Source organism: Sus scrofa, chromosome 1 (genome assembly GCF_000003025.6).
Source record: "Sus scrofa isolate TJ Tabasco breed Duroc chromosome 1, Sscrofa11.1, whole genome shotgun sequence".
Classification (NCBI taxonomy): domain Eukaryota; kingdom Metazoa; phylum Chordata; class Mammalia; order Artiodactyla; family Suidae; genus Sus; species Sus scrofa.
The window spans coordinates 50,453,887-50,477,572 of NC_010443.5; the positions used below are offsets into that span (position 1 = coordinate 50,453,887).

Here is a 23,686-nt window from a genome sequence, read left to right on the forward strand (position 1 = left end):
ATCCAAAAGCAACACAACACACATTCTTCTCAAATGCACATGGAACATCCTCTAAGATTGACCATATCCTGGGCTACAAATCCAACCTCGGTAACTCTAAGAAAATTGAAATCATATCAAGCATCTTTTCCGACCACAACGCTATACAACCGGAAGTCAACAAGACAAAAACTGCAAAAAACACAAACACACGGAGACTAAACAACATGCTACTCAACAACCAATGGATCACTGAAGAAATCAAAGAGGAAATTAAAAAATACCTGGCAGCAAATGACAACGAAGATATGACACTCCAAAACCTATGGGATGCAGCAAACGCCATTCGAAGAGGGAAGTTTAGAGCAATACAAGCTCACCTCAGGAAACAAGAAAAAGCCCAAATAAACAAGCTAACTTTACATCTAAAGCAGCTCGAGAGAGAAGAACAGACAAGACCTATGGTTAGTAGAAGGAAAGAAATCATAAAGATCAGAACAGAAATCAATGAAATAGAAACAAAGAAAACCATAGAAAAGATCAATGAACCAAAAAGCTGGTTCTTTGAAAAGATCAACAAAATTCATCAACCCCTAGCCAGACTTATCAAGCAAAAATGAGAGAGGACTCAAATCAATAAAAGGAGAAGTAACAACGGACATCACACAAACACAAAGGATCATAAGAGACTACTATATGCAACTATATGCCAATCAAATGGAAAACCTAGAAGAAATGGACAAATTCTTAGAAAAGTCCAATCTTCTAAGACTAAACCAAGATGAAATAGAAAAGATGAATGGACCCACCACAAGAACTGAAATGGAAACTGGGATTAAAAAACTTACAACAAACAAAAGTCCAGGACCAGATGGCTTCACAGACAAATTCTATCAAACATTTAGAGAAGAGCTAACACCTCTCCTTCGGAAACTACTGCCAAAAATTGCAAAGGAAGGGATACTCCCAAACTCATTCTGTGAGGCCATCATCACCCTGGTACCAAAACCAGACAAAGATACCACAAAAAAAGAAAACTACAGGCCAATTTCACTGATGAACATCGATGTAAAAATCCTCAGCAAAACACTAGCAAACCGCATCCAACAATACATTAAAAGGATTCTACATCATGATCAAGTGGGATTTACCCCAGGGATGCAACGGTTCCTCAATATTCACAAATCCATCAGTGTGATACACCACAGTAACAAACTGAAGAATAAAAACCATATGATCCTCTCAACAGACGTGGAAAAAGCCTTTGACAAAATCCAACACCCATTTCTGATAAAAACCCTTCAGAAAGTGGGCATAACGGGAACCTACCTCAACATGATAAAGGCCATATATGACAAACCCACAGCGAACATCATTCTCAATGGTGAAAAGCTGAAAGAATTCCCGCTGAGATCAGGATCAAGACAAGGATGTCCACTCTCGCCACTACTCTTCAACATAGTTCTGGAAGTCCTACCCACAGCAATCAGAGAAGTAAAAGAAATAAAAGGAATCCAAACTGGAAAGGAAGAAGTAAAACTATCCCTATTTGCAGATGACATGGTACTATACCTAGAGAATCCTAAAGACTCTACCAGAAAACTGTTAGAGCTCATCCACGAATTTGGCAACGTCACAGGATACAAAATCAATACACAGAAATCAACAGTGTTTCTATGTACTAACAATGAAAGAGCAGAAAAGGAACTTAGGGAAGCAATCCCATTTACCATCGCACCCAAAAGAATAAAATACCTAGGAGTAAACCTACCTAAAGAAACAAAAGACCTGTACTCTGAAAACTACAAGACACTGATGAAAGAAATCAAAGATGACACAAATACATGGGAAAGATATACCATGCTCATGGATTGGAAGAATCAATATGATAAAAATGACTGTACTACCTAAGGCAATCTACAGATTCAATGCAATCCCTATCCAATTACCAAGGACATTTTTCACAGAACTCAAACAAAATATTTTAAAGTTTGTTTGGAAGCACAAAAGATTCAGAATAGCCAAAGACATCTTCAAAACGAAAAATGGAGCTGGAGGAATCGGGCTCCCGGACTTCAGACTATACTACAAAGCAACAGTCATCAAAACCGCATGGTACTGGCACAAAGACAGACATATAGATCAGTGGACAGGATAGAAAGCCCAGAATTCAACCCACACACCTACAGCCAACTCATCTATGACAAAGGAGGCAAGAATACATACAATGCAGAAAGGACAATGGTGCTGGGAAAACTGGACAGCCACATGGAAGAAAATGAAATGAGAACACTCCCTAACACCATACACAAAAATAAACTCCAAATGGATTAAAGACCTAAATATAAGACCAGACACTATCAAACTCTTAGAGGAAAACATAGGCCAAATGCTCTCTGACATAAATGATGGCAACATCTTCTCAGATCCACCTCTTAAAGTATTGACAATAAAAACAAAAATAAACCAATGGGACCTACTCAAACTTCAAAGTTTCTGCACAGCAAAGGAAATCCTAAACAACACAGAAAGACAACCCACAGAATGGGAGAAAATCTTTGCAAGTGAATCGACTGACAAGCGATTCATCTCCACAATTTATAAACAACTTCTGCAGCTCAACACCAAAAAAACAAACAACCCCATCAAAAAACGGGCAGAAGATCGAAACAGACAGTTCTCCAAAGACATACAGATGGCCAAGAAACACATGAAAGGACGTTCAACATCACTCATTATTAGAGAGATGCACATCAAAACCACTCTGAGGTACCACCTTACACCACCCAGAATGGCCATCATCCAAGAGTCTACAAACAATAAGTGCTGGAGAGGGTGTGGAGAAAAAGGAACCCTGTTAAAAACTGTTGGTGGGATTGTCAATTGGTGCAGCCACTGTGGAAAGCAGTATGGAGATTCCTCAGAAAACTAAACATAGAACTACCATTTGATCCAGCAATCCCACTCCTGGGCATCTATCCAGAGAAAACCACGACTCGCAAAGACACATGTACTCCGATGTTCATTGCAGCACTATTTACAACAGCCAAGACATGGAAACAACCTAATGTCCATCGACAGAGGAGTGGATCCAGAAGAGTGGTACATATACACAATGGAATATTACTCAGACATTAAAAAGAACGAAATACCAGCATTTGTTGCAACATGGATGGACCTAGAAACCATCATGCTAAGTGAAGTCAGCCATCCAATGAGACACCAACATCCAATGCTTTCACTGACATGTGGAATCTGAAAAAAGGACAGACGGAACTTCTTTGCAGAACAGATGCTGGCTCACAGACATTGAAAAACTTATGGTCTCCTGAGGAGACAATTTAGGGGGTGGGGGGATGTGCCTGGGCTGTGGGATGGAAATCCTGTGAAATCAGATTGTTATGATCATTATACAACTACAGATATGATAAATCCATTTGAGTAATAAAAAAAAAAGGAAAAAAAAAGGGGTCACCCAACCAAAATAGAAGGGATAAAGGACATCAAAAATAACAGAGGTCTACTATATCTGCTTTACTATGCATTTCTTCACAAATATCTTTTGGTGTAATTTAATATTCTTACCATCCATTTCTGCAATTAGATGATATTCTATTATATGGATATGTCATACTTAATTTAGCCACATTGACATATTTTTTTCACCTCTTTTCCCTTAGCCCTTAGAATAAACGCTGGCATATAGGACGTATTTAATAATATTTGGGTCTTTTTTTTGGGGGGGTGGGGGTTAGGGCTACAGCATTTGGAAGTTCACAGTCTAGGGTTCAAATCAGAGCTGCAGGTGTTGGCCTACACCACAGCCACAGCAATGCCAGATCCGAGCCACATCTGCAACCTACATCGCAGCTCACATCAACACCGTATCCTTCATCTACTGAGCAGAGCCAGCATTCAAACCCGCATCCTCTTGGATACTAGTCAGGTTCATTACCACTGAGCCACATGGGAAACTCCCTGTTGAATTTTATAAATGACAGATTTTAAAATTCAATGAAGGGGAGTTCCCATTGTGGCTCGGCAGAAATGTACTGACTAGTATCCATGAGGACTCAGGTTCGATCCCTGGCCTTGCTCAGTTGGTTAAGGATCCGGCGTTGCCATGAGCTGTGGTGCAGGTTGCAGACACAGCTTGGATTCCACATTGCTGTGGCGAAGGCCATCAGCTACAGCTCCGATTTGCCCCTTAGCCTGGGAACCTCCATGTGCCACGGGTGCAGCCCTAGAAAGACAAAATATTAAAAATTTTTAAATTTAAAAAAAATACATAATTCAATGAAGGAATGGGAGCACAGAGAAATTTCCATAGTACTTGATTTTTTTCTGTTTTCTATAATTTTACATCAAGAACCCAGCTGTTTATTTATGCCAGGTAAATAAAGTGCCTTAACTAAGCAGAACCAAAATAATAAAAAAAAAAAAAATTTAATGAATGCTCATACTGTAATAAGGTATAGGAAATTGGCTTATTTATCCTCATCTGAGATTTTTCAACAGATTTACCTAAGGAGTTCAAGAATATTAATGACTGAAGGTATTAATAAATTGCCTCTCAAGCTCTTAACTTCAAAAGAAAAAGACTAATCTTCTGCCACCCAATAAAAGTGTAGAAAATAAAATATGTAGGAAGACATATTTGACAAAGTCTAGAGGTACTGCACTAATAAGAACAGGTTGACTACAAAATATTATGGAATTAACATGGACAAAAATTCTACTACATAAGAAGTCAAATCCTTAGTTACTCTAAAGCAATTTCATCCTACTGGATTAAAAAGAGCAAATAGGTCACCTGAGTTTTAATTTCAGTCTTGGTTTTTCTGTAGGACATGCCATTCCCATTGCCAATTATACTGTGGATTTAAAATTTCCACCCAGATAATAATGTTAATGCTATTGCTAACTTCCAAATTACTCAAAATCTAAGATATTTCAAAATGAGATAAGAAATAAACAGATAAATTATGTCAGAACTTAAGACGAGAAGCTATAAACCAATTACCAACTTCTCTGTTTGCTAGTCTCAGCAACACTTGCCATAAAATTTTACACTTGTCATAAAATTTTGTTTAGTGGAGTGGAAAGACTAGCTTGAATAACATTTAACTACGAAAAGCATCAGGAAAAGAGCTGAGTGTGATTGATTTGAAAAGGAAAGCAAGGGGTAATGAAAATGTGTGGTGCTTTCTTTGTTTTGGGGTTTTTTTGGTAATTGAACAATGTTAGATATGATGCTTTGTCGGAATATTTATGTATCTACAGAACTTGTCAATTGCCATTGGAAAAGGAAGAGTGAAATATCATGATTTATTATTCCTTTTAATTCCTTATAATAAAAAGGATCACACCTCAGAGTCAAAATGTACTAAATATTCCTGTCCTTACCTTGTGACCTTGTCTTCCAGGTTCACCAACCTCTCCTTTAGCCCCTTTATGACCCTAACAAATGCAAAAATAAGTAAATAGATAAATAAATTAATTAATATGTTGAGTTTGGCACAGAAAGTGGGCAGAAGGCTCATAAAGTGAACTTGCTCCCCTAAATCTGTCAATGTGCTGCTAAGAGAAAGGTTACGTCACAAAGAAATGACAGCCTTAGAAGACCTTGATAGCACCATGTGTATTTCATGGCCACTGTATATAATAAATATATTGATTTCATTATTAGAAAAACACTGTTCTAGAATAATAAACACCCCATTACCTAGTTCATTGACTTGGTAATGATTCATTGCCTTCTGGTCCCTAGATCCCTCCTTCCCCACTTCCTCTCACAGTTGGGTTAAGAGCATGAAGTCTTGTCCAGCATCAGTAACTTGCTCTCCAGAGCTGAGAGCTGACCTGGCCCTGCTCTCTGGAGGCTGTTCTGAAAACACTCTTCTTCCTCTATACCCATCTCCTTCCTAGAGGCAGAAGAAAGGCTTCCTCTGAGGCACAGGTTTCTGCCTCTTCTTGCACACAATTTAGGTGCAAATGGAAAGCCATAAATGGCAGTCAGTGAAAGTTGCAAAGCATGAGAAAAAAATCCTCGTCTTTCATTGTCAAGCCACCTGTTCTAAGCATATGTGTGCTTCAGGCAGTAGCATGAGGCAAATGTGAAATAAACATTCCAAAATTTAAGTTCTTAAGAACTTTCACCCTCAAAGCCTTTCTTGTTCTAAGAGTACAAATCTTTGTGAAAAACAAGATACTGATCTAGGCCCAAATCTTCTGCAGTTGTGGGAACCTGCCAAAGGTAACTTCAGAGAAAGCCATCAATGGACACCCAGTGCCTCGGAGCCTTTTGGATCTTGGGAGAACTTCCCTGGTCTAGAATTTTCAAAATCACTTCAGACTCATAGACTAGAAAGAGAAAGTCACTTAACCTCAGCATTTGGTACTTATTTCTTTATTATTATGACCAATTTTGAAGTAACTATGATGGCAGAGTAAGAGAAAAACATTTCTGGAAAGTCTCTTTTCTTGTCTGTTTTGTAGTTTTTCGAATTTCCTTTCTACCCTAAACAGTTTCAAATACATAGTGTGCACAATCCCTGACCCCGTCTGTCACAGCTGGAACAAACTTCTGAACCATCATTTGGTATTCTAGGGTCTCTCAATCCAATGCATGTCATTGGTATTTCTTCCCTGAGCATCAGAGGTGCTGTATATTCAAGCATCTGTGTCCTGGTAGGACCACCTGTTGGGACACCAGCAGGAATTTCTAGAACTGAATAAGGACCAGAGACCAAGCCACAGAATAAGTGAATGCAGACTCCCCCAACCCACCAAAGTGGGGCCTCTAAACAAGGAAGGCCAGTGCTTCAGGAAAAGGCTCCATTTTTCCCATGGATAATACTCTTGAAAATAAATTATAGCACTACAATTATTCTCTTACCCTCATGCCTGGCAGGCCTGGATATCCAGAGCGACCTGGTGGGCAGGAATTGGGACACTGCCAAAGAGAAAGAGAAAGAATAAACTAGAGCCTCAACTTTACAACAAAAGGGTACATTTTTAGGGATTCCAACGGCAGAATGCAATTATATTCATTAAATAACTTTGACTACTCCTTTCTTTTTAAATTATTATTATTTTTTTATGGCCACAACTGCAGCATATGGAAGCTCCTGGGCCAGGGATTGAATCTGAGCCGCAGCTGCCACCTATGCCACAGCTGTGGCAACACTGGATCCTTTAACCCACTACACTGGGCTGGAGATCAAACCCAAGCCTCTGCAGCATCCTGAGCCTCTGTAGTTGGATTCTTAACCTACTGCACCACACTACTATTTTATTTTTAAACTCAGAAATATTCCTAGCTTCCATAATAGTATAGAGAATATTACAAACTCTTTTCCCATGTATCTACCATCCAAAGTTAATGAATGTTAATATTTTGCCATTTTTACTTCAGATTTAATTTACTAAAGAAGTAAAATGTTTGCAAATAGGCCATTGTACCCGGACCTGACCCTTGTCCCCCACACACCTCCCCCCTTGAACAGCTCTGTCCTGAAGTTCACATCCCCTCAACAAATGGGCCAAAATTGCATTTAGTGCAGTTTTCCAACATCATTGGAATACTAATCTATAAGTAAAACAAGTCTCAGAGGGGATTGTTTAACTTCTTCTAACGTTGGGCTGCTCTGGTGAAAAGCATGTCTTAGTCATAAGGTAAAGATTAAAGAAAGAGAGATATTACATAAGGAAAACTGGTTAGTCTGAGTATATACAAGTGACCAGTCCACTAGTCCTACAGACCACTCTGCCATCTCAGTAAAGTAAAATACAGAAATACAACATATTCCAGCAAGATCATTTTAAAGAAAATTCATCTTTTAAAGAGAATTCATGGTCTTTGACTTAAAACTATATTTTTTTCAAAAGAGAACATCTTACCAATGGATCTCCATCATGAAAGCCAATTGTTCCCTGGAGTAAAGAAAATATTAAAAGTTAAGAATATAGTTAAATGTTTAATACAAACCTACTAATAAAGCTCACTGGACAAAAATACAATAAATGTATTTGTTCAATAAATGCAAGGAACAAATAGCATATAATATGCTACTATTCTAAAAACTTGACTCATGGGGCTACTCTTTTTTTTTTTTTTAGGGCCGCACTTGCAGCATATGGAAGTTCCTAGGCTACAGGTCAAATCAGAGCTGTAGCTGCTGGCCTACACCATAGCAACAAGGGATCCAAGCCGCATCTGCAACCTACAACACAGCTTACAGCAACCACAGCTCCCGGCAATGCCGGATCCTTAACCCACTGAGTGAGGCCAGAGATCAAACCCACATCCTTATGGATCCTAGTCGGGTTCATTACCTCTGAGCCATGATGGGAATTCCTAGGGGCTATTTCATTTAGAGAACCCTAAATTGCAGTAGATTAATATTTTTCAGAGATTTTGAAGGAAAACAAAATGAGAGGCAGAATAGAAAATACTCTGAATCACAAATTTAAAATATGTTTTATCTCCTAATTAACCTCATTTTTAAAACTGCTTACTATGTAAATCCTTTGTAAAAACAAGTTCCTCTGAAAAAATTCCCTTTTATATATCCAGGTTTTGAGTTTTGAGAAATCACAAGCCTCAAAAGACTGCAAATATAAAGAGTAAAACATTCTGTGTGAACCATCTTTTAAATCATTGTGATTCCTCTACTTTCAGGCCTAAAAAGACCATTGCTCTGAATGAGTGGAAAAAAAAAAAAGTAGCCATTTTGGAATTTTAGGACAATGACTTACTTTAAAGGTATTTCCATTTTGGGTACTTAGGTTTCTTTAACCCCAATTCTCAGATGCAGAGAAATTCAAGCTCGAAATAACTTACGCTGGGTCCCGGGGGGCCAGGGGGGCCAGGTGGTCCTCTTCTCCCAGGGTCGCCCTAAGTTATTTGAGAATTGTGACACAGGGGTTATACACGTGTCAAAACACAGCACATAAAACTGGTGAGGCATGACCTTCCGAGAAAGCCTACAGAGCTCAGCCTGCATGAACCTGCCACCAAAATCCAATTAACTCCTCAAAACCAGAAGAATAAAGGAGTTTCAGTCTCATCACCAAAGTAATAAAACAAGGCAGAGGGAGACTTGGGGAAAAAAAGTCTGGTCTGCTGCAGTTCAGCTAACATCTGGCAAGGAGCACTGGCACCAGCATGCAGCCAAGAAAGGGAAGGCAATCTCTGCAGCGCCAGACATCCTTGGGCTCTTCATGGTGACACTATTACTCAGTCACTGTACTCTCTTGCAAGTGGCACAGAAGATCAGAGATGGCTAAGTTCAAATGAGCCACTCAGGTGAAAATAGATTCCAATCAGCCATATATCCAAAGATTCCTCCTGGTATGTCTTCCTTCTTAACTTTCTCTCAGAAGAAGTCAAAAGCATCTTACAATCAATTTTACAATCATTTCATATTTATTCATTCATTTGTTCAGCAAATAAACTTGTCAAACAGAAGCATCAACAGAGAAGCAAAGTAAGGTATATAATACTGGCTCTGACTCTCAATGAATTTATTATTATCTATCCTTTAGATAACATGATGACATCAACATTTTTTGGAGTAATTATAGAATATTAACACCAAGCTCTTACTATAGCAATTTCTTCCATGAAGTTGAGCATTTTATTGACTAAAGTTAAGTTCTGTGGGTTCAATTATAATTTTATGATTCTAGCATAAACGTGCATGGTAATAATTTTAGACTATTCACTTCATTTCATGCAAAGAGTCTAATACAAAAGACACTGGACCCCAATCCTGGCTGAGAGTCTGTAAAATGAAGGTGACACTCCTCAATTTGGTCAATATTTCTAGAAGTTGGGAAGAAAAGTTTAGCTGAAGAATTTTGGGGAAAAAGATAAAATCACTTTACAAAAATGAGGTAGCACTATTATCCCTGGCTCCCATCAATATTATATATATATATATTTTTTTTTTTTTTTGTCTTTTTTTTTGCTATTTCTTGGGCCGCTCCAGCAGCATATGGAGGTTCCCAGGCTAGGGGTCGAATCGGAGCTGTAGCCACCGGCCTACGCCAGAGCCACAGCAACGCAGGATCTGAGCCGCGTCTGCAACCTACACCACAGCTCACGGCAACGCCGGATCGTTAACCCAGTGAGCAAGGGCAGGGACCGAACCCGCAACCTCATGGTTCCTAGTCGGATTCGTTAACCACTGCGCCACCACAGGAACTCCTCCCATCAATATTATAAACAAGAATGCAATTCATCTGCCATTTTTTAGATTTGCAGAGAAAAACACACAGGAAAATTTTCCTACCCTAATCAGCAAATGTCTACTATCAATGTGCTGTGTGCAGTACTCACAATTGGTCCAACACGGCCAAGCTCTCCCGGAAGTCCTGCCCCCCCTGGAGGACCCTAAAGTCAACAAATTAAAGAGACACGGTGATTTGTGAATGTTTTTACAAATGTTATGAACAACTTAGAACCATGCGTCTGTGCTAGCTTTGGTTTCCAATGAGAAAACAACTCATTTAATCAAGTTTTAATTACTTAAATTGGAAATTTCTTGAATTAACAGAAATTTCTCAAATTAATAAAATATTTTTAGCAGAATAGGGTGCTGTCACAGCAACCATCTAAGATGATTCAGGCAGGACTCTCCAAACACCACTGGGAAGAGGGTTAGCTGGGGAGCAAGGCTAAGATCTGAAAGATAGGCCACTTTTATAGACTATGTAAAAAGAAACCAAGAAATAATACTTACAGGAGGTCCAGGAATACCACGACCCTAAAAGATTCAAATAAAAGTTGTTATGATACATGACCCATACTCAGTGTAAATACAGACACAGAAATAACTCATTCAAAAATAAACTATAAAATCTATCACTAAATAAATATAAGATGTTCATCCTGAAGAGAAAGGACTGGATAAAGAAAAGCAAACATGGCTCTACTTCCAAAGGAAGAAGAAGCTTGCTTCAGCTCCTCAAATATTCTTTTGATGTCTAAGCTAACCAGTACTATTTTTTTCCAAACTTTTTAAAAAAGAAAACCAGAGTAAAGTAATCATCCACACTTGCCCTCAGGAGAACCTACCATCACTCAAAAGGAGGCACATCACAACCAGATTTTTTCATATTCCTTTCCATTATGGTTTATTACAAGATGTTGAATACAGTTTCCTGTGCTATTCAATAGGACCTTGTTGTTTATCCATTTTATATCCAGTAGTGTATATCTGTCAATCCCAAACTCCTAATTTATCCCTTCCTCCCTCTTTCTTCTTGGGTAACCACAAATTTGTTTTCCATGTCTGTGAGTTTGTCTCTGTTTTGCAAATAAGTTCATTTGTATCATGTTTTAGATTCCACACATAAGTGGTATCATTTGTCTCATTTTATAAGAAATCTACATTAAAAGCAATATAAGCCTGCTTTACAATTTCTAATGTGATATTTGGAAGTCCCCCAAACAAACATTTAGCACAGAGAGGCTGGGGAGAAAAAAAAGTTAGAAACAAACTCCTTGACAGGAAGGGCTATATGTTCAGACCCTAAAGCCAATAGATATTAAAAATGAAATAGTGCCATTCCTGAAATGACCTCCAATGGTATCCTGAATTTCATTTTAAATCTAGTCATCCTGTCTCCCACTCCTTCACATTTTATCTCTTAAGTAACACTGTGTGTAATTCCTCGTGTAATCAATGATTGAAACCTCACCTCATGCATCCTCCTAGGCTCAATGCCAAGCACAGGACATAGTGTGTAATGACCTCTAACTCTATGCTTGCCGAACTTAACACAGCTGAGCCTGAGGTACCTAGAGCTCCCCACTTGTCTCTTTCTTTTCCAAGGTCAGCCTCCCTGCCTTGGGTTTCCTCATTACTCTTTCTCTCCTATGTTGGCTGGAATCCCTTTTATTCCCAACTGTCTCTCATACCATATTCCTCTTAGCTTGTGCTTCCAGACTTCCTTTTCTAAGATATCCTTATTTGAAGCATCCAGTGGAATCAATACACACACTCTGACAACAATATTATATCTAGTGATTTAGGCAGCTGCAACAAGCATGAATTTCCCATGATAAGTGGGGATTTTTTACGACCATCTTTGAAAAATTGCTCCTATTTGAACATTTTAATATCTAGATCAATTTGGGAAATAACTGTTATGCTTGAAAACACCCACATAATCAATAAGTTATTTCATTATGAGAGAACTAGAAGTTTGAGCATTTCACTACCTTTTTTTAAAAGGCATCCCTAGAGGATCTTGACCTCTTAGTTGAAAATATGGAAGAAAGGCCAGCAAGCTATTCACTTCTGAAAATAGGCTTATTATGGAAAAGTTGACAAACCCTGAAATACAGCAAAGAAAGCAGGGCAAATAGAAAACAAGGAGGAAAAATACAGATTAATGACAAGAACAAAAGAGGAATGAAGAGCAAAACAGAGAAAAATAGCAGCCTGGGAACCTAGTTCTGTTATACATAGAAATAAGTCAGCTGGATTGTACAATGTAGGAAAAGCCTAGCCAGGGATCAAGGTGGGTGATAGCAACTGATGGCCAATGTTTTATTAGAGATGAAATCAGTTTGTGAAGAAAGGGGTGTGATGCCAAGGTCTAAACACTGAATATTTAGATGCGCTATTGTTATGCAAGAAATATTTCCACCAATGGGGGCAGAGAGGGAGTTGTCTATCCAGATACCCGCAAACAGAGGTACATATTTTACTCCGTACATTCAAATTTTTCCATTCAGACTCAGAAAGCTTATCATACCAGAAGAATCATAATCTCCTTTGTGATGTGTACTATATAGAAAACTACACTGAGAAATTTTACAACGCAGAATTTTACCTAAAGATGGGAGATTATCAGTCATATTGTTTACATTTACTTACTGGGAATCCACGAGGTCCCGGTGCACCAGGTTCTCCCTAAAAATAAACATAGCTCCATTGTACTTAGCTTTAGTAGCATGAATGTTGTAAATTTGCAAACTTCATAAATATTGAAATCATTAAAACACTCCATCTCAGTGTTTTTTGTGTAACTGAATTCAACCAAAACATGATTATAGTTGAACAAGTGTATTACAGCTACTTCACAACAAATCTGTTAGTTGATTTGAAAACACTACAATAGAATTATACTTCAGTATTTAATTAATACCAGTGGTTAATACCAGGTAGCTAACTTACTTTTTGTCCTCTTGGTCCAACAGAGCCAGGGGATCCATCAGGTCCTGTTAATCCCTAACAAAGCAAGATGATATTAGAACTTCCACAGCATCCTTAGGCAAACCACTAATGGATAACCCCATTTTATTTATTAATTAGGTATAGGATGGTTACTGGTGTATGATGCAGATACTTACAAAGAAATACCTTTCTACATTCTTACTCAAAGGTAATGTTTAACATGAGATCTGCCCATTAGTTACTTTCTATTGATACATTTTATCATATTCCTAACTTCCAGCTAAAGGCATTGTTTATCATAGGGTTCAATAATTTAGCATTTTTGTCTCTGCTTTGAAAATGTGCAATAATAATTACAGTGTTCTAATAGATAAGTCTAATGGGACAAAAGGTCTTGGTTCTGCCTTTTAGCCATATTTATGTACCTCCTTTACTTCATTTATAAAACAAAAATACTGTATGTCTCTGTAGCTCTCTAGAAATGTCTTGAGATTTAAAATGTTCCTTCAATAGGAATTAAAACTAATCAATCTCATTATTGCCTTATGGCTACCTAAAGCTCTATAGCCATCTTCTAGCAATGGAAACTGCATATAGAAGCACGTTAACTTTTAAAGTTGAATCGATTGAGAGCATACATGTTTCTGAGTTATCTCCCTTACTGAAATAGCTATAATTAAGTATTCATTTTCATGTGTGCCACTCAGTATTTCAGTTAATTACTGTAAAACATATACATAACCATCACATGTGATGCTGAAGCAGTTATTAAAGTATAACTTACAAACACTGTCATTTTCCATACCAGCACTTATTTTACCAACTTCCTCAATATAAAATAGATATCAAAGCATGATAATACTAACATGATTCCACATTTGGTGAAGATGCATTTTTATCTTTTTTAATTTTTTCTTTACTTTTAGATGTTGTCATTTATAGTGTAATCTTGAAATTATACCCTGCCAAATATGTGTATGTGAATCTGTAGGTATATACATACAGATCTGTACATGTACATATATGCATGCATATATGAGTATCTTATAAAACCTGTCACCAAAGTTTTGAAAAAGACTAAAATGATATAATCAAGGGAAGGATTCTTCGAAAATATGAAAGCCCTTACTTAAAAATGAATTATCAAAATCCATACTTGATCTAGCATGGTCTGCATAAATATGAATAAAATGCATTCATGTAACTTATACAGAATCAGTGGTCACTGGCCACCATTAACAATTAACAGTAAAATGTTAATTATCAGAAATGTACCCAAAAATAGAATTATTAAACACATACAGAAGAATTTTTGACAGCCCATCTTTGATTTTCATTCTCCCTGGAAACAAGCCCCAACATCTTAGTTGCTAAACACCTATGGTAATGGAATGTTGACTTTTCTATTTCAGCAAACAAGCCATACCTCCAGGAGTACACTCAGGAAACACATATGGTGCATAGGTTTTATAAACCTCAGGGCATGTTTGACTAATGGGATCTCTAGTTCCCTCTTCATGCATCTACCCTCCAAGATCAACCCTGGCCACCTAACCATCTTTAACTGGTGATGGTAATAAATGACAAGATTGGAGGACAGTAGCTACTATATGTGGTAGAACTTCAGCAGCATAATAATGAAGCAGGAAGGCTGGGTAACCTAGAGGTTGCTTCCAGTCACTTCCTTCAACTATCTTCCATTAGGCATGATTAATTATGTCTAATCACAAGGAGGCTCTCTGAGTTAATGAAAATACATTCTAATGTCAGATGATCCAGCAAACTCTGTTATGAAATAGCCATGTAGAAAAGCACAAGCTCCATGAGGATAAGGACTGTGTGTCCATTACAATCCTAGCACACAGCCCCACATCTAACACACACTCAAGACTGGACTTCTGAATAAACTAATTTGGCCTAGCTTGTTAGGTGGAGGGGTTTCACACTTGTCCCTCCACATCATCTTTACTTTTAGTTAAAATCCCAACTCTGCCACTTAATTCATTGCAACCACAGGCAAGTTGCTCAACCATATAGTGGCTCAGTTTCCTAATCTGGAAAATAGGTGCAATACTAATATCTACTTCATATGGTAATTTTGAAGATTAAATGAAATATTACACAGAAAGTGTTTACAACAGTGCCTGGCAGACCAGACCTTGAATAAATGTGTGGGTTTTTTTGGTTGGTTTTTTTTTTTTTTTTTTGTCTTTTTTTTGCCATTTCTTGGGCCGCTCCAGCAGCCCAAGCTAGGGGTCTAATTGGAGCTGTAACTGCAGGCCTACGCCTGAGCCACAGCAATGCAGGATCCGAGCCGCATCTGCGACCTACACCACAGCTCACGGCAATGCCGGATCCTTAACCCACTGAGCAAGGCCAGGGACCGAACATGCAACCTCATGGTTCCTAGTCGGATTCGTTAACCACTGCGCCACAATGGGAACTCCCGACCTTGAATAAATGTTAGCTGTTCTTATATTTCTCATTATTGGTATGTGGTCAAACCATCCTTTTTTTTTTTTTTTTTTTTTTGACCATGCCTGCAGCATGTGGAAGATCCCTGGCCAGGGATCAAACCCATGCCACAGTAGTAACCCAAGCTGCAGCAGTGACAATGCTGGATTCTTAACCCTCTGCACCACAAGGGAACTCTGGTCAGACTATCTTTGATGCTGTGAAGAATTCACATGAAGTGACATTTCCTGCCCTCTGTGAGCTTAAAACCCAAACAGAAAGGGGTCTACAAATAAACAAACAAGCAAAAAATTTAGATGTTAACCACAGGCACTATGCTTCACACCCCCTTACATTTCTTAGATGCCTATTTCCACTTACACTGATAGTTTCTTTATTATGCACTACCCTAATCATATAACATCTACTAGAAATAACAATTGTATACGTTCAAAAAATGTTCTAACCACTTTCCTATAAAAGTAGTGTGGTTTAACTATAACTCCTATACTTAATTATAATTCCTCTTCTACATATCTTGGATGGATGCTATAAGAATTAAAACATACTGCTTTGCAGAGCTCACTAAGCATGTCACAACAAATAGTGCCTATAAGAATATATAGGCTATTAATGATAACTGCGCAGTTGTCCTTTGGTGCAGAGCTTATAAACAAGCTCTGACTTCTTTAATTTTATGCATCTATAAGGAAAAAGAGTCAAACTAAAGTTGTATCAGTTTATATATAAAATCTCCCACGTTTACATTTACAGACACACACACACAACTCCAATTTGCAATCATTCTTATCATCACAGAAATGACAGAGGAAAATATTGCCAGTGGCAGAAAGAATTGCTTTCATATGAATGTTTATGAAGACAGTTCTATACGGGATGATATTAAAACCGGCTGTGTTCTAAAGTTTCACACTGCTGTTTGGCAGAGCACAGCAGCTCTCAACAGCAATTTCCTTCCAGCATTCCAACCATTCAGCTCATGAGACTCAAGGCATAATCCTTCAAGACTAGATGCCACGACTCTTTTACCTTTTCCGTCAAAAAAAAATCACTTAATTTAAGGTAATTACCTTGAAGCCAAGTTTCTTTCAGATTTTTCCAAACAACATCTGATTAACCAATTTTTTTCATTTCCTTTTATTTTTTTTGGCCTCACCCATGGCATATGGAAGTTCCCGGATGGAGGGAGGAGGGTGTCCTACTGCTGAGTAAGTTGGGGGAAGGCTGCTGGTTCCCAGCCTTCAAGAAACCCTAGTCAGATTACCCCTATCAGTGATCCAGCCTAGAAAACACTATGGAATGAGAGAAAACTACTTTTGAATTTTCCATTCCACCTGTTCTGACCATTTCCCCTATCCCTGCTCTGCCCCTGAACAATCCCCCTCACTTCAGACTCTCCCCTCCAGCACATCTCTCCTTTTTCTCTTCCTTGGGAAATAGGAGCACTCTGCCTCCATCCCCGCCCGCAGGTTCTTTTTCTAAAGTCATCTAGGGAGCAGCAGTGAAGGAGCAAGAGCAATGATGGCTTGCTGCAAAGCCCTGGCAAGGCCAGTCCCGTTCCTCCTCCCTCAGTACTCCTGTGCATGAGACAGGGGGAGGGGGAGTGGATGTTCAGAGGCAGGAGGCAGGAACCAGGTACCTGTGGCTGTTTTCTGAGAGGAGGAAATGCCCGCGCTGCTTGCTCTCCCCAGGTAACTGCGAGGTACCTCTGTTCTCTAAGACCCCTGTGCAGAAACTGCGGCCTCTGTGACAAGCCAGGCACACCAGACCAAGTTCTTCCGGTCCATAACCCTTGGACTACAGCCAGTAGCCCTTCTGGTCTCGATGTCTCTGTCTGTCTCTGTCTGTTTCTGTCTGTCTGTCTCTGTCTGTCTCTGTCTGTCTCTGTCTCTGTCTCGCTCGCTCGCTCGCACGCAGGCACGCACGCAGGCACGCAGGCACGCACGGCGGCTACTCACGTCGGCGCCCGGCGTGCCAGGCTTGCCGGGAACTCCTGGCTTTCCCGGTTCTCCTGGGGGACCCTGAGCAGGGAGAGGAAAAGGTGGAAAGTTGAAACTCTTAGGATGCATGTGGCTGCGAACTGACCCGAAAGGAAGGAAGTGGTGAGTAAACTCACAGATCAACTTACCGGGGGGCCTGGGGGACCCTTCGGACCTCGGTCACCCTGGAGGGGTAGAAGGGAAGGCAGAACAGTCTGTGAGTGGGGGGGCGCTGGGGACCCTGCGGGCAGAATCCCACGTGTGGTCCCCTTACAATACGGGATTGGGTCGCGGAAGCTAAATGGTGGAGGTCGGCTACCAAACGGGGCAACAGGGTGCATTGACCCTCTCCTTAAGAAAATCTCCAGGCTTCTAGGTCGCAACCCCAATCCTCACCCATGTCCAATCCCGCCTTTGCGTGGAGGGCTTCGGGCCCTCTCTAAGAACCCACGGGAGCCGCTGGGGAAAGGGTAGGAAAGGACAGGAGCTGAAGATGGAAACTTACGTCAATACCGTCGATGCCAGGGACTCCAGGAGGGCCCGGTGGCCCAGGAGGACCCTGCTCACCTGGGGGGCCCCTCTGACAAAACAGGGCACACAGGTTAGTGGAGCACGTGGGGGCAAAGACGCGAAACTGGGCACCTGGGCCCGAGACCCCCACTTTTACCCGGTTGAGACACTGTCCTCTGTAAAGATGCTGCCCCAGTGTAATACACATGGGTCAGCCTTCCAAGTGAACGCACGCATCTTTGGCTCCGCAACTTTCTGAATGAGGCTGACAGTGTGGTTAGAGCAGAATCTAGGCCCCCAGGGTGGGGTCCTCACCTCCAGAGAGCATTCAACCAAAGGGGAGTTGTGAGGGAGAGAGGGCCTTCTTTGCAAGAGGTTCAATCATGAAGATGGTGACCACTTCTATTTAACAGGTAATTGCAGGTCAGTGTTTTGGCCAAAATGGAACAACTTGAAATGGAGGAGCTCCATCCCAGATCAATTACAGTATCATTTTGTAGATATGTCGTTGCTCAGTAAAAAGCTGGGGGGAATCCTCTTAAGAGAAAGACGGAGAGGATGGAGCAGCTAAGTAGTGAAACCCAGGAAGGCCTGGCCTCCTTTCAGACCTGCCAGCATTGACACTCTCTTGCAGCAGGTCTGTGCTCCTCGCTTCAAAAATACACCACATTTCAGACTGACCCTAGGGTGTGACCCCTTTTATCGGTTGTAAACAGCTAAGCTTTGATGGTGCTAGAGGGAAGGTTGACATCTGAAATAGTCTGGACACGTTGCTTAGGGAATGTGGGACTTCTTTCTCTTCTGAATTTAAAAAAGGAAAGAAAGGGTAAAAAAAAAAAACCTTCTTTCATCAAGGAAAACTTTGTTTTCCTAAACTCTGGCGACCAGACAGGTTACAATGGGGTCTTTGTTAAGCGAAACCTCAAACTGCTCTGGGCTCCTCCGCCCCTGCCGGGTCCCCTCCCGCGCGGAGGGAGCAGATGCCGAGCCTCGGGGAAGCTGCTGGTTTGGAGGCGAGCCCGGGACTGCGGGGTCTACCTAGAGTAGCGGGCACCACGGGCGGAACGCGAGGTTGGTGGCATCTCCAGAATCCTGCTTCTCCTGCCGGGCCAGCCCTAGACCTCACCAGGAGAGGGGGAGGGGAGGAGTAGCCAGCCTGAAAATTAAACCCCAGCCTCCGCTGGCCTCAGTGGCTCGAGCCTGCAGTGTGGGGCCTGGTGGGGGAGGGGGCGCCCTTTCCCAGATAAAGGGGTCACCTAGGGCCCCAGCCTCCGACCTTGCGCCCTGCAGGTGTTACAGCCTGGAAGTTGCACCGGATTCCGCAGCCTGGGAGATGCTCATTGCCTTCCCCGCTGCTCTCCCGACGGCTGAGCCCCCACCTTGCCCTGTGAGCGCTTGGAAAATGCCAGTGGTTCTCGCCCCCAGCTTACCTGGTCGATGGTCTGGCTGGGCTGGAGAAGAAAAATGGGGAGACAGTGAGAAGGCGACCCGTCAAACACGCGCACAAACTTACTTGAGCCACGCACAAACAGAGCCCAGATAGCAGCAGTCGCAGCCCTAGGGCCCCGCTATCCCGCGCCATCCAGGCCATGCCAGCCGCGGGTGGCTAATCCCCGGGCTAGACCCGCCACGCGGGCACAATGGTACTTGTCCCCACAAAGAGCGCCCCCGGGAGTAGTGATTGCAAAGGTGCCCCAGCTTGGGAGGCGTAAGTTCCTCCTGTTTATGAATGGCCCCAGAGAGGGTCCTGGGGATTGGAGGAGAGCTTTCGGGCAGGAGGACGGATAGAATGACAACAGTCCCCTTTAACCCTTTCCCCGCCGCCGCCGCCGCCGCCGCTCTGGCCAGCTCTGCCTCCACCCCACCCTGCCCAGAGCAGCCTCTGGCTGTCTTCGGAGCCTCCTCGGGTGGCTTTTGTGCCACTGTGGGTGGTGAGTAGACTAGCAGCGTTCTTGGAGAGATGTTTGGGAGAGGAGGAAGGAGGGTCAGTAAGCCACCCAAGGTAGAACTGACCCCCACCCACCCACTCCCACTCCGGAGTGGTTTCTACCCACCAGGCTGTGAGTGGGACCCATGCTTCCTTAATATCTATCTTGTCCGTACAGCAAAGCTTGGACTCTTTAGAGAATGGGGGGGGGGGTGGGGGGGGTTGGGGCAGGTGGAAAGAGGAAAGCTGGGTGGAAGTGGTCTTTGCAGATGGTGAAGGGACTCACTGTAATCCTGGCTGGCAACTCATGGCAAGTTTCTCTGCTGGGTCGCAGTGGGTCACAATGAATCAGCATCCACTGAAGTTCAAACTGGACAAAGACAACAGACAGTCCTTTCAGAACAGAAGCAGGTCATTTAAAAGAAAGATGAGTTTGTAAGTTAATCCAGTTGTTAAGTGTCTGATCACCAGCTTGAACTGGCCGATCTCAGTGGACCAGGACTCTTGTTCTCGGAATACAATTTTTCCAGTGGAAATGGGTTGGAAACCCTTCCCATGTTTCTCCTATCATTGGATGTAGATATCTTTAGCTCTGCATTGCTCCAGCATAAGGTTAGGCAGGAAACCAACCACTGGCACTGACTGTCTATTTCTAGACACCTCACCACAACCTTCAAGAGGTAGATTCTATTAAAATGAGACTCAGAGACAAGACAGAACTGTCCTAGACATGAGCCAATAAGTGTCAGAGTTTGGATAGGAACCCGGGTCTATTGAACTCCACAGAGTAATTTACGCCAAGAGCTCACATGGGAAGATATTAAAGACAGAGGCATCAAAAGAGGTGGCATTCAGGAATAAAGTAAAGAAAGGAAAATCCTGGGAGAATATGCATGCTAGAGAAGACATTCACCATGGAATGTAAATAGGAAGCTTGGAAAGTGGAGGGAATGAGAAAAAAAAAAAAAAGATTCAGGAAAAAACAAGGTAATAAAAAATATTTACATTTTGCATAATCTTATTCATTGGTTAAAGAAATATAAAACTCCTAGGCAGTTGAAAGTCAGCAGTATCCTGATGGCGTCTTACATTTTAGCAGGTGTTAAGGGAGAAAGAAGAGCAAAACAAGAAAGAAGCAGAAGAAAGAAAGAGTGGCCAGATCTGACTCTGAAAGCCTTAGGCAACAAAGTGAAAAAAAAAAAAAATGTACCCCACAGGAAGCCTGCCACCACTACCATGTGCCATGCTGGCCCCTCTTCATTGAAGAAGTTCCTTACCAAGCCTTTCTAGTTAAATCCATATTTCTTGGTCAGTTGATTCTCCTGGCATTATGCAAATGTATAGTTAAGTATCCAAGTCCCAAATCTAAACAGAAAGTAATCTAAATGTAAACTAATGTAACATAAAGTAATCTCTTTTCTCTCATCCAACAGTGATTTGCACTCCATCCCTCCTGCCAAAATGAATCCATCTTCTAGATCTAGAATGAAGTTAGATGCATTTTTCCCATTGTTACAGAAGCATCCAGAGTTGAGGTTACTGGATGGAAGATCAAATTTGGAGAGGATGAAAGAGGAAGTCCTTCCCCTCTACCCATAAAGGAAGGGGAAGTTAAAAAAAAGGTTTTCCATTTTGTAAAGGGGTGAAAATAAGCCATCAAGCGTTCACCTTCCCTCATTGGTGCCCTTCTCTATCATGATTCTAACTGCCCTGGAGTTCTCCTTTCTCCATTTTTATTGTTTCTCTAAACCTTACTATGCCTTTTCTCCAGAAACGTGGGCATCTGGAAAAATGAATTAAGTGGGATGAGAAGAAAATGAACAGCTAAATCAAGACATATGGTTTGGGCAGTGAACGATGATAGACATGAGTTGGGGGTGCCTGCCAGGGACGATGGGTGGTGGTGTAGGTGAGACGGGTGGATGAGTGGGCTTGGGAGGGTGGCTACAGTCGATTCAGTAGCTGGAATCATATGCAGACGCCAAAAAAAAAAAAAAAAAAACAACAAAAAAAAAAAAAAAAAAAAAAAAAAAAAAAAAAAAAAAAAAAAAAAAAAAAAAAAGACATATTTTAAGATGGAAAGTTAGCTGCAAATTGTATGAAAACTATGCTGATCTGTATATTCTTGATGTGAATTATTTAACAGTAGCATATTGACATCCTCCAAAAGAACTGCTTTTCAGACCACACAGTATCTTGCAGCTAAGGAAATCACTTTAATTAAACACTTTATTTTTCATCAGAATAGTCTTGTTTGCTTGGGAGGGATTTTATTTTGGTTCTTTCTAAACTGCAGTGGACATTTTTAAAGGAAGATGAAAAAAATGGAACAACCTTTTTCTTAATGACTATTAAATACCTGGTACTGCTTCCAACAGCTTTTGGAGGTCGTCACACATGGGTAAAGGAGCTCAGAGAAGTTAAGTCATTCGCCGCAAGTCACACAGGTAGTAAATGTCAGAGCTGGCATTCCAAATGTGCCTGACACTAAAATAAGGACTTTTGTTGCTACCTAATCAGCCTTCCCGAAGAATACATTCTATCTCCAGGATGAATCATGATTTTCTAAGTAGGTAACCTATGTATTTGGTGATCGAATATTTGTATAAAAGATGAATAGAAAAGAAGATGGATCTAGAAATTAAAACCGTAAACTTCTTTCACAAAAATTCAAAACTTCCATATTTGCATGCTTGTTATAGCAATATAACAAGAAGCAAAATTTCTACTGTTCCTTTCAAAACTGGCAGCTGTTTCTATATGCAGTGACAAATTCATGTGTATGACAAAATCTTACATAGAAAATGTGATTTTTTTCCTCAGTGACCAGATAAAATTTTACCAGAGTAAGAAAAGCTGCCTCCTCCTCCCTAACTCTCAAACTAAAAAAGACAGACCACTCATACAATGCTGTTCACTAAGTCCTATGAGAACTGATGTCAGACTTGGCATACATTGTAGGTGTGTGATATTTTGATTCTCAAAAATAATTCATACCTTAATCACCTTGAGAAATTTTAATTACACAGCTAACCAGGAAACCTGTATCCTTTGTTTGGATAGTTCATTAAAGTTACTTATTGCAAATGCAAAGTAATTCATTAAGCTGTTTTTTTCAAAAATGTAATTCTCTCTGGATAAATTGGTACAACTGTTTAATTATGCACAACTCAGTTGTGGTGCAGGATAATGGGGGACTGGAATGTAACTCATCTGTTAATAAAAGTGGGCTTGTGACAGGGTGTTGCACACATCAGAGGTTTCTGACACATCTGTGCTTCCACATAAACACAACCTATGCGCCAATAATCATCTATATAAGAACAGTTTGGGGGCATGCAATATGAATTCCAATTTACATGCTAATTATTTTGAAGGAAAATTGGCAGAGTTCCTTGGTTAAAGTGAGTTTTTTTATATATCTAAAATGCTGATTTCCACACATTCCTCATTTTCATACCTGGAACCATTCTTCTCTTTGAATATTCACTGACAAAATATATGTGGCAAATACTTTAGTCTTTTGGCAAAAATGTTTGAGGTCCCAATATAAGCCTAGCACTAAGGAAACATTCTAGGGAAACCAAAGGTATTCTCCTCCTCACAATGAGCATACAGTGTGT

The 23,686-nt window shown here is 40.7% G+C and overlaps 1 protein-coding gene across 2 annotated transcripts in view; it reads right to left on the reverse strand.

Annotated features, from left to right (window-relative positions):
• The window catches only part of COL9A1 (collagen type IX alpha 1 chain), a 95,002-nt gene that overhangs the window by 50,532 nt on the left and 20,784 nt on the right, over positions 1-23,686 (reverse strand). Inside the window, exons 6-18 of one of the 2 annotated variants that reach the window (XM_003121273.4) lie at positions 20,350-20,433; positions 19,567-19,587; positions 18,132-18,206; positions 17,776-17,811; positions 17,606-17,668; positions 13,173-13,226; positions 12,873-12,908; positions 10,728-10,751; positions 10,325-10,378; positions 8,825-8,878; positions 7,882-7,914; positions 6,878-6,934; positions 5,386-5,439 (exon numbers count right to left, since the gene is read on the reverse strand). In XM_003121273.4, coding sequence (XP_003121321.2) covers positions 5,386-5,439; positions 6,878-6,934; positions 7,882-7,914; positions 8,825-8,878; positions 10,325-10,378; positions 10,728-10,751; positions 12,873-12,908; positions 13,173-13,226; positions 17,606-17,668; positions 17,776-17,811; positions 18,132-18,206; positions 19,567-19,587; positions 20,350-20,433 — 645 coding nt within the window. Of the gene's footprint in view, positions 1-5,385; positions 5,440-6,877; positions 6,935-7,881; positions 7,915-8,824; positions 8,879-10,324; positions 10,379-10,727; positions 10,752-12,872; positions 12,909-13,172; positions 13,227-17,605; positions 17,669-17,775; positions 17,812-18,131; positions 18,207-19,566; positions 19,588-19,649; positions 19,956-20,349; positions 20,434-23,686 lie in introns of those variants that run through there. The other variant, XM_021089350.1, reaches the window with a different exon arrangement.